The sequence below is a fragment of the Micropterus salmoides genome, unplaced genomic scaffold (genome assembly GCF_014851395.1).
Source record: "Micropterus salmoides isolate LMB-PRFRI ecotype aquatic unplaced genomic scaffold, ASM1485139v1 Ms_hic_scaffold_13, whole genome shotgun sequence".
Taxonomy (NCBI): domain Eukaryota; kingdom Metazoa; phylum Chordata; class Actinopteri; order Centrarchiformes; family Centrarchidae; genus Micropterus; species Micropterus salmoides.
Window position 1 is genome coordinate 26,395,238 of NW_024040374.1, and position 11,484 is coordinate 26,406,721.

At 40.8% G+C, this 11,484-nt stretch overlaps 1 protein-coding gene across 2 annotated transcripts; it reads right to left on the reverse strand.

Moving 5' to 3' along the window:
- Nucleotides 1–393: 393 nt before the first annotated feature.
- Nucleotides 394–7,475, reverse strand: plcxd1 (phosphatidylinositol-specific phospholipase C, X domain containing 1). Of its 2 annotated transcripts, none has more exons than XM_038716619.1 (7): nt 6,967–7,475; nt 6,617–6,763; nt 5,364–5,506; nt 5,128–5,256; nt 3,506–3,661; nt 1,942–2,122; nt 394–1,818 (listed from the first exon to the last, which is right to left on the reverse strand). In XM_038716619.1, the coding sequence occupies exons 2-7, from the start codon at nt 6,756–6,758 to the stop codon at nt 1,574–1,576; spliced, it is 996 nt and encodes a 331-aa protein (XP_038572547.1). In that variant the 5' UTR covers nt 6,759–6,763; nt 6,967–7,475; the 3' UTR covers nt 394–1,573. The 2 variants fall into 2 exon arrangements, with proteins under 2 accessions (XP_038572547.1, XP_038572548.1); XM_038716620.1 differs by having other exon boundaries at nt 6,617–6,752; nt 6,967–7,473.
- Between the last annotated feature and the right edge of the window lie 4,009 nt (nt 7,476–11,484).

Below are 11,484 nucleotides of genomic sequence, written 5' to 3' on the forward strand. Positions count from 1 at the left end.
TGTAGATGAAACAGTAAATGGAATAAATTAAACCTTTTGAATTATTTCAAGAATACATTTTAAAAGTTATTTTATTTACAAATATATATTTTATTGCCAATATAATGCAATACAACAATCAAACTGATGACAGAAATCTCCTCCCAACGCTTAACAAATGGTCAATCAGAGCTCCTGCTGCTCTATGGGTTCAATCTGATTAAATCTGATTACACTTTTTACACATCTTTAAATTAAACACAGCCTCTTTAAACTAAAGAGATCGCGAAATAGAAAAATTAAATTTCCCAATTAATTGAATTGATTGATTGATTTTTACTATGATTGGAAGACACATGTAAATAGAATAACATTTTTTAAATTAGTCTTTAATTAAAAAAAAACAACATTTAATTATCAACTTGAATTGTTTTTACTGAGCAATTTTAATTAAACATGTTAAGAGTCTTTTATTATCTCACACTTTGGTCTCTATACTAAATGCATAATTTAATGACCATTACCTACCATTAGTAAGAATTGTCCTTAAACTGTAAACAGCTTTACATGTTTGGAAATGTTTTGAGGCTTTTACAATAATGTCTTTACATGAATTATTTGCCTGATTTTTATCATGTTGGCTGCTATGAGGGAAATAGCTTGGACTGAACTGATCCAAGAACAGCAGAGTTTCAGACAGATGATGTAATACAAACTATTGTGAGGGAATGGAGAAGCACTGAAAAGGAACACATACTGTAAGGGAACACAAAAGCCCCCCCTTTAGGGACTGAAAACCTCACAGACGTGGTCTCTTCTTTTGTGTAAAATGAAACAAATGCCTCAGTGAAAGGAGACCAGACTGCAGAGCAGGCAACTCGGGAGGAAACATTTTAACATTGGTGCTGCTGAATGGTCAGTAAATAAAATCTGATGATTTGCTTAAAAAAGCTCATGTTTATTGGAAAAGCTTATTTCCACAGGCACAGCGGTGCAGCCTTTAAATCAAGGCCTAACCTGTTGGCTAAAGTCAATTATAAGTAAAACAATCAAGGTTGGGTTCATGCAAATAAGTTTTCCATGCATTTTGCATAAGTTTCATGTCTTCTCTACATTCTCTATGGATAAATACATGTACTGGTGCTAAAGTTTAGCTACTTATTAAACTTGCTGCCCACATTTCATAATTACAAACGTTTGTTGCCTACATTACAGTCATATGTGCTCATGGAATACACTGTTTGTGCTGACTCATCTAAAAAGCCTACATTAAAAGGTGAGATCAGTTGTTTCATTATTGCTTTAGTTGCCCCGTAACATAAAAATGGCCACCTGGCTGACTTGTGAAAACTACTAAAAGTACATTGCATAAATAGTGAACAGAATGTAAACAAACATGTGCCGGTCAAAATACCAAAAAGTCTGTTTTCAAGCAGCTTTAGGACTAAAATATACATTTCACTGCCTCCAATAAGTGTATTTATATTTAAATGAATTCAAGTACTTGAGTATTTTTCTATCTCTCTTAAAACAAGCTTGAGTAATTCATGCTGTGATGCACATTTTCTATGGAATAATGCAAATTGGTGAAAGGTCATGAGGACCATTTCAGTAGTTTCTCATTCAGTGTAACCACAGTTGGTATGAACTGGCTCTCGGTGATAAAGTCCCCAGCAATGATATTGAGAGAGCCAACTTTGCAGCCAGGAGTCTGCTCCTTAACCCAGCTCAGCAGCGTGGGATATGTGGACATCACCAAGTCCTTCAGGGACTCTGTTGGGTGTGTGCAGATGTATTTCAGGTCCTCTGTCAGATTAATTCCTGTGACGAAGAAACCTCCTGAAAACACAAAATACACTCAAAATTTTATGAGTGGTGTATGCCAAATACATAAAACGTAATAAATTATCAAATTTTATTTCCAGTCTGTGTTTGGTAACAACAAAATCAACAGTGGATTACCTGGTCTGCCATGTTGCTTCCTGTGTTCAAACTCCTCAATAAGAGCCTCAGCTTTGCATTTGTTGGCCCACCAGTAAGGAATATGTGGCCACAGGTCGCTGTGATAGCTGGCAATATTGTGTTCATAGGACACAATCACAGTGTTGCCTAAAGCCCACAGGTTTCGAAGAGTTAACACTTCCTGAAAACAGAACAACATGCTTAGTTTCATTTTTTTAAAAATGTTATTTAAAAGGACATGGCTGGCATTACACTATATCTTCGCTTGCCTTAACTACCTTGGTGACACTGGTTCCTTGTGAAGATTCAAATCTTTAAAAAAAAATATGTCACAAATACACTGCTCAAAAAATTAAGGGAACACTTAAAGCACATCAGATCTAGATGAACAAAATAGTTTAAAGTTGAAAATCTTTACTGCGCATTGTATAATTTGTTGAGAACAACAGTCAATGGAAACCAAAATCACCAACTGATTGAGGGCTGGATTCAAAAACACACCGAAAATCAAATAAAAAATAAATAAAATCAAAGGCTGATCCATCATGTCAACTCGTAATGTGACTCAGTAGTGTGTTTGGCCGCAAACATGCCTTTATGCACTCCAGATAACGTCTGGAGCATGCTACTGATGAGACAGGTCATGGGGGATCTCTTCCCAGACCTGAATGAGGGCATCAGTGAGCTCCTGGAGAGTCTGTGGCATCCTCTCTATTGGATTCATCCCTCATGGAGTCTGTTTCTGACAATTTGGTCAGAAACATGCCCACCAGTAGCCCGCTGGAGGTCATATTGTAGGGCTGTGGCAGTGCCTCTCTTGTTTCTCTAAAGAGCAGACACCGTTCCTGCTGTTGGGTTGATGCCCTTCTATGGCCCTGTCCAGCTCTCCTCGTTTAACAGCCCGTATCCTGGTGTCTCGTCCATGCTCTTGAGACGGCGAGACCTTTTTGGGGGTTGTCTTGCTGTTGCCTCGCCAGTGCACCTGTTATCACTTTCATTTGCGCCAAACCCAGTGACACTGATTCACAATCTCTTATGCTTCCTGTTTGAACAGATTGATATCCCTGGAGTGTAATTGACTTGATGTTAAACTGTGATGATTAAGTGTTTCCTTATTTTTTTGAGCATATGCTTTCAAGAGCTAGGCACTGTAGTTTTTAGCAAATGCTAACAGGTGTAAGAAGTGTATTTGTTGAGGACTACTTTCAGCTGTGGATGTACAAACTATTGGTGCTCTAGTGAGAATTTAAAGGAGGGTGTAAATGGGATTGAGTCAAAATGACCTTTGTGCAAGTTTATGGTAGTGAAGAAACATGTCACCCAGTGCAACAGTGTGGCTCACTGATATGTTTAAAAGGTTTTTGGTCAAGAACTGGTCTCTGGCACAGAGGAATGAGCTATATCAAGATTTGGATACACAGACGATACTTATTAGTAGGATCAATTCATTTTTGCTTTAGGTTTGTTTATGGGATTCACTGACAATGACAGAAATGTAGATGATGGCCACCCTTTATAAAGACCCCCTTTAGGTCTTTATTCCAAACTGGAGGAGAGGTTGTACCGTTTTGGGACAGAGTTTAGAGGTGAATATGTTGCGTATGGTTGTGAGCAGCAGCGTGTGGAGCTCCTGGCTCAGGCCGAGGAAGTGGCTGAAGGAGAGGATGACCACCTCTTTGGGATGAGCATCCAGCCACTCTCTTATCTCCATTAGAACAGTCTGCCAAAAAAGTACAAGGTACCATTTAGTCTGAGTAGTTTAATGCACAAGTCTCAGCCTTATTTTAAAAGCTAACAGCACACATGAAACTTGTAACATTGCCAGGTTCAGTTATCTGGTAGGGCTTGGATTTTGGCATTCACACATGGTTCAGTGTATAACATCCTGCAAGATCTGTTCTGGATAAATGAGATTTTTCTCTTCTCACCACCTGGCAGCTCTGCTGGGGCAGAGGTGAGAGTGGAGCTTTCTGATTTATCATACACCACATGAATTATGCCAGAAAAATTATTATTTACGGTGCACGTGAGAAAGGGGCTTAAAAGGGAGACTATTTAACTTTGAAAAGAAAGTAGACATTCCTCTTTACAAAAGAGTAAAGTGAACCCTCACTCAATTCAGTGCACCCTGTAGTTTTGCTGCAATTGCTTTAGTTTGTCTGGTATGACCAGTAGTTTATTGTGGGTGATATTAGCAAACCTTAGATTTGATTTAGACATTACTGAGTGACTTCACTACACACTATATTTGAGCATTTACCATTAAAAGGCAACTGTTACTCATGGCTGCTATTCAGTAAAAGTAACATATGCTTGCTATAAGAACAAGATTGTAAATAGTGTTGGGGAGTAAGAAGTTACATGTAATTAAGTTAAGTAATTTATTTACAAAGTGTAATCTATTATAGTTACTGGGGAAAAATATGTAATTAAATTACAGTCATGATTACATCTGAATCTTTTTCTGTAAAAGCTAGGCTGAACAATATTGATTTTGTTGCTTTACATGTTTCTCATGTGCACAATGGCTTCCTCTGGCTTTTCAGAATCAGTTTTTATTGCCAGGTATGTGTACACATACGAGGAATTTGACTCAGGATTGTACATTGCTCACGGTGTGCTTACTTTTACAATAATCCAGCCATTTAGTGAAGTTTGATGCTGTTCTGATGCTTTTGATTGATTCTCATGTTTGAATTTGCAACGCCACCCGTTTGCCAGTGAACTTTCTTCTCAAAAAATGCTTGAGCACAGAAAGAGTTGAAAACATTCATTAAAAATTTTAAAAAGTAAGAAAAAGGTAATTAAATGTAATAAGTTACATAATTTGATAAGGTAATTGAAATAGTTAGTTACACTGCTATTACATTTTAAATAGGGCAACTTGTAATCGGTAACCTATTACATTTCCAAAGTAACCTTCCCAGCACTGATTGTAAATTGTAAAATGCTGTGTTCACACAACAATAACCTTAATAATAATTTTGGTTTCAGAGAGATTTTTTTGAAACAGAGAAAACATAACCAATCTTATTCAAGTCTAAAAAAGGAAGGAAGCAGGATTTAGTATCTCACTGCGGGGATGATTATGGTTATTCTTGTAGATGCAGATGGCTTTGGCAGGAGCATAAATTTCACTGTGGCAACATCCCTGGGGACATTTGTGTATGGATGCCATTACTTCACCTCCACAGTGAGCGTGGTGTATACACCGTGGTAGAAGTACAGATCAGTGGAGCTGTCATTGGGCCTGTGTGCAATTCTCAGGTCACAGTATCTGACCCCACAGTCCAGCTGCTGCTTTATAGTATACTCCTGCAAGACATGGGATGCAGAATTCATTATAGCTATATCTAGCTTAAAATGTTACTGGGAATGTTTTTTTATTAACAATTAGCTGGTACGTCTATTTCTGCTGTTACCTGGGTTATTGCCCACTTGTACACAAAGGGGCGAATAAAGGGCTTCATGTATTTGTCCAGCTTTTGAAGCATGTCTGGCTGGGTAAGGTCAACAGGGGATCTGTCATTCATATCCAGACAGTAGGTTATTGCATTGTGGCTGCCTAATTGGGGAAAAGACAATAAACATAATCACCACTAAACATATGATTGTTTCATGTAATAAATAAAAATTTATATATATATATATATATATATAGGCCCTTAAGAGCTAAACGTACTGTAACTAAAGAACACACATGCAAATAGACAAAAACAAATGAAGAGAACGGTCTGACTTTTTTGCAAACACGTGTTTTGTTGTGCTGTCTGAATTTGCAGCAAATGCATGTACTGCATTTGGTTATGTTTCTGTATTTTGTTGTGCTGTCTAAATTTAAAAGTGTGTTCCTGTATTGAAGTTCACGTTTCTTTTATGTCCACACAGCAATGCTGGTGGAGATAATCTCAGTGCGGATGGAATGGCTGCGACAGTATGCCACATACAACTTCAGTGCAACCGTAAATGACATAAGTGCAAAGAAAAGATAAAAACAAACAAACAAACAAACAAAAACACCACACAGCACAGAACTCCAAACACAATTGGGCCGACTTCTGTGTATTTATGCAAATTGATTTGGGGAAGAACCCTTACAGAAAAAACACATAACAACATCCTCGTGTTTTCAATGTGTATTCACATGTCAGTACGTGATGACATGTAGGAACCATTTATCACACGTTGCAACATGAGAAAATCATGGTACCATGTAGGGCACATGTGGAAAACATGAGTTTCACGTGTAATTACATAGGTTTCACAAGGGCTTCACAAATTACACCACCAATGTTCCAAAACAATGTATGCAAACAACATGTTTAACATGTACATATTGTCACATGTGAGTTCTCTGTAAGCTCCGGTTAAGGCGTTCTGTCCTGCCTCCTGGTGACCTGTACCTTCTGCCAGAGGGAGATGCTGATTTGCTTGCCTCTCTGTGTCGCTCTCTACCTGCCTCATATGTACCTTAATTTGCATGCGTTTCATCTATTTGCATGCGTTTTCTTTAGTTGATGCGCATCGACCTCTCAGGGCCACCATAAATGGCAGCTAGTACAATTTGTAAATTGTTATCAAAGGGTTCGCTCAAACTACTCACACCACACATTCCCACGCACAACATTCAACCCACTTGATCTACACTACAGTGTGATGTTATATGGCAGCCTACCCGGGATGGCCAGGTGGTACAGGGGGGTGTCCCACAGAGCACATGGCAGGTGAGACATCCAGCTCTCCATGGGCAGCTCTCCCAGGCTCAGCTCACTCACTCCGGACACCACAGAGGACATGCTGAGCTCCAGCGTCTGCATCCCGTCAGTGAACACACATTTAATGGCATAGAGCCCATGTTGAAGTAACATTATTAATGCTGTTACATCGGCAGCTACAAGGCATTATTGTTTCTTTGTTTTGGGGGAGGGGGAGGGCTATTTGGGATAAATATCACATTAATGATGCTCGTGTTCAATATCACTCACAGTAACGTGAGAGCTGCAGTCCTGTTTATCTCACACTTACTTGATCAAAGTGCTGCTGCTTCCCGTAGCCGCCAAACCAGCTGAGCCAGCCAAACCAGCAAAGAGGGGAAACGCGATGGCTAAAACTATAGGCGTGTGCCAGCAGAAGTCATCCATTCCAGAGCCGTAGGAAATATCATGGCTGTGCATAAAACATGAATGATGTGAACCGGAGATAAAGCGTGGCCCGTGTCTCTCTCTAGCAGCTCGGTCTGGTTACACCTGTATAACCCGGGATGACGAGGGCGGCGGGTCCGGCGCATTTTACCTTCAGTTATTGATTATCCATAACGATCGAATACCCACGGCAGGTGCATGGACACAGAGTTGAGTCCCCTCGCTTCGCCGGGTGCTTGTCTGTCCACTGAGGTGCAGCAGCAGGGTGGGCAGGCAGGGCGGCACCGCGCCTGCTGACAGATCAGCAGATGCAGAGGCTCTCCTCTTAAAGAGCCCACTGAAATGTTATACAAGAACCATCAAACATACTGCAGCCCTGCCCCAGTCCCCGCTAGCGTTACAGCAGGTGTTTCCCATCAGCTGTTAACACCTGGTGCAACGTCACCGATGGGTGTGGCCAGACTGTACAGCAGGCTCCCAGCATGGCAGCAGCAACTGTTAGCATTTAGCTCCAAGTGCTGTCAGCCACGGTCTTGTTTTAAACTATAGATACAGTCATCACATTATTTACGTATAGATCTGTGTTTCCCAGCCTTGGGGTTGGGACCCTCCAAGGGGTCAAAGGATATTCTGTGTGGTCACAATATGACTGCTGAGTTTTCTTGGTTTACATTCAGTAAATCCTTGATGCCTGACAACTGTGGAGAATGCATTTACTTCCTCATTAATCATTTGCAAAGCCAATTAAAACGTTTTTTTATTGGTGCAATGTTTACATGCTAGCTTACCATTTTCTTCTTCGTAGCCTTCGTCTTTGCCTCTGAAGGACTGCGTATTTCATTACCCATGCACTCACACAAAAAACAGAAGGGACCATCCATCCATCGTCAAACGCCTATCCTGCGTACAGGGTCGCAGGGGGCTGGAGCCAAACCCAGCTTACATCAGGCAAAAAATGCGGGACATCCAGCCAGTCCATTGCAGGGCCACACAATCACCCCTGCCTGCATGCCTTTGGACAGTGGGAGGAAGCCAGAACACCTGGAGAGAACCCACGCAGACACAGGGAAAACATGCAAACTCCACACAGAAAGGCCGGGGCAACCGGGGTTCAAACCCACGACCATCTTGCTGTGAGGCGACAGTGTTAAAAGTAGGGACCCACTCCATAGCACTACAAGCGGTCAAAAACTCCACACGGTACCTTTAAAAGGTATCTCTGCCATAGGAGTTGCTAGACCTTTTTTACTGGGTTATGTGCCCCTGAATCCATGTGCTGCAGCACTGAAAAGAAAACCACGTCGCGCATGAACATGCGCTCATACCATGGCTCATACATATGTGCGCATGCAAGACATGAAACTCGCGCATTTGGCTGAGCTGTGCTACAGTCCTCAGCCGGACCTTATTGCATTCTAGCAGCAACATTAGTGGGACCAGTCCAGACAACACAGGGATGTGATGGCACTTCTCATAGATGCACATCATTTTGAAACAAGACAATAATTATCTGTCTCTCAGTGAAGGTCTAGTTACAACTCTGGACTAATGCAAGATGGAAAGCACTGGATTCACATAGACTATTAAAATGTTGATTACTAGACTGTGTAATATGGATGCATATCTTTCAGTAGATAATAAACATCACATAGTCATGTCATAGTATGAATAGCATTTTCCTTTTGAAAATGTATTAAAGGAAACCTGGGGAGCCAGTTTGAATGGGCCTGATGCAGCTGATAACATTAATATCTTGCAAGTAGATATTTATAATTACAGGGGCTCTGCGGAAGTTTGTCAGTAGAGTAGATACTGGATCATAAGCCAGTACAAGCACAGACCCAGTCCAGACGTTTTTAGAAGGTCACACAGAGCCAGGTGAAATACAGTCAGCCTCAGCCAGTAAAAGCACAGCCAGAGGTCTACAGGCAGCATCCGATACAAGCAGCTCAGACCCTAATGGAGGACTGAGTTAGTGCGCAGAGGTCCATTCAAATTATCAGTGGTATTTTGTAGAAGAGGTTTCCATTCAGGCTTATCACAGAGAGGTGAGAGCACCGCAGTGTCAGGTGTGCAGCAATGGCAAATTGTTTACATGGCTCACAAGTCAGGTAGGAGGGCCCCACAGCAGAATCTTTCTCAGGTGGTACCATAGGTGCTTATGCTCTGGTCAAAGCCCTTTCTGACATGACATGCCAATATTAATGGGCTAAGCAAGGGAAGCTGGTGAGGCACATACTAGCACATTTCATACACTCAAAAATATATGAAAATCAAAAATTTATATGGGGAATGAGGGTTTCTGTGCCCCAGTAGAGCTTTATGTCTAGCAACGCCCCTGATCTCTCCTACAGGAAGTATTATTTTCTGACACCTCTCTAGCATTTGCTTTTTTTATAGTATCATTTTCAATAGTTTTACCTCTTCAGGCCTCTAAAAGTGACTGAAATGAAACAAACTGAAGAGGAAACATCACTTTTTTTTGTTGAACTGCTCACGACTCAGATATCTACAACCTTTGAAAGGAGGTCACGATTAGATGTGGCTCTGCTTTGAAGGGTCACAAGACAAAAAGATTGGTAACTGCTGTCCTGTGATAAATATCTGTTATTGCAACATCTGTTTATTAAACAGTGAGTTCTCTATCTGTAACATGTGAGTAAGATGTATACAGGCAGGCTTACCCTTCATTTTAAGTACCAATTACAATGGTACACGATAATACCAACTATATTCAGATGTTGTCAAACGTGTTCTTCAAGCGCAAATGTTTGTCAAATATGGCAGTTTGGCTTAAAGACTTTCTTGAAAGTTGTAAATAGGTAATGATTTTAGAACACTGACCTTTGTACTAAAATGTGCTTTCCCAAGAGGAAATTGATTAAGTTGTCTGTTGGTGATAATTTGGTTGGTCAGGACTTTCTCAGCTTCTTCAGCAGCTCAAAAAACCCTGAAGCAGCACTAACCAGCGTGGCGAAGCAAACTACACACACTGATTTAAGAGCAGGTGAAACCTTGCAGGCTTTGGATCAAACCAGAGCTGTTCCCTCTGCCTCTCTACAGATGCCTTTGTCATTGCATATATTTTGACATGTCATCAGTCGAAGCACATGTTTAATTAAAAACATTAATTATGACCGTTTAATTTAGTTTTGTTAGTTACATGGTCTTAGTATTATACAAGCTGGCTCAGTGATATACCTAAAGTGAACGGCTCCATTATTATTAACACTTGAGCTTGTCCTGCCATAAAAAGGCAACATGTATTAGATACAGCCTGCTGGCTCTACTTCAAAACACAGTGCACAATGGTGGTCGACAAGTGTGGAAATGCTGCCACCTAGCTTTCATTCTAAATAACTGATGGAACAAAGGTGCAGTTTCTATTGCTAGGTATTATGCAGGTGAAACTCGAAAAATTAGCATATCGTGCAAAATTTCATTTATTTCAGTAATTCAACTTAAAAGATTCAACTAATATATTATATAGACTCATTACATGCAAAGTGAGATATTTCAAGCCTTTATTTGATATAATTTCAATAATAATGGCTTACAGCTTATGAAAACCCCAAATTCAAAATCTCAGAAAATTATAATATTGTGAAAAGGTTCAGTATTGTAGGCTCAAAGTTTCACACTCTAATCAGCTGATTAATCCAAAACACCTGCAAAGGGTTCCTGAGCCTTTAATTGGTATCTCAGTCTGGTTCAGTGGAATTCACAATCATGGGGAAGACTGCTGACCTGACAGCAGAAAACCGTCATTGACACCCTCCACAAGGAGAGAAAGCCTCAAAAGGTAATTGCAAAATAAGTTGGATGTTCTCAAAGTGCTGTATCAAGGCACATTAATAGAAAGTTAAGTGGAAGGGAAAAGTGTGGAAGAAAAAGATGCGTAAGCAGCAGGGATGACCGAAGCCTGAAGAGGATTGTCAGGAAAAGGCCATTCACATGTGTGGGGGAGCTTCACAAGGAGTGGACTGAGGCTGGAGTTACTGCATCAAGAGCCACCACACACAGACGGGTCCTGGACATGGGCTTCAAATGTCGTATTCCTCTTGAAAACAAACAATGTCAGAAGTGTCTCACCTGGGCTAAAGAAAAAAGAACTGGTCTGTTTCTCAGTGGTCCAAAGTCCTCTTTTCTGATTTGGAAACCAAGGTCCCAGAGTCTGGAGGAAGAATGGAGAGGCACACAATCCAAGATGCTTGAAGTCCAGTGTGAAGTTTCCACAGTCTGTGTTGGTTTGGGGAGCCATGTCATCTGCTGGTGTTGGTCCACTGTGCTTTATTAAGCCCAGAGTCAGCGCAGCCGTCTAGCAGGACATTTCAGAGCACTTTATGCTTCCTTCAGCAGACGAGCTTTATGGAGATGCTGACTTCATTTTCCAGCAGGACTT

What these genes read in the sequence shown, in the direction of transcription:
- plcxd1 (XM_038716619.1), bottom strand. Translation starts at nt 6,758, where the DNA reads ATGCAGACGCTGGAGCTCAGCATGTCCTCTGTGGTGTCCGGAGTGAGT. An exon ending in ACAAGTGGGCAATAACCCAG is followed by an intron (nt 5,257 to 5,363) that starts GTAACAGCAGAA and finishes CATGTCTTGCAG; the next exon opens with GAGTATACTATAAAGCAGCA. An exon ending in ACACCACGCTCACTGTGGAG is followed by an intron (nt 3,662 to 5,127) that starts GTGAAGTAATGG and finishes CTTTTTTGGCAG; the next exon opens with ACTGTTCTAATGGAGATAAG.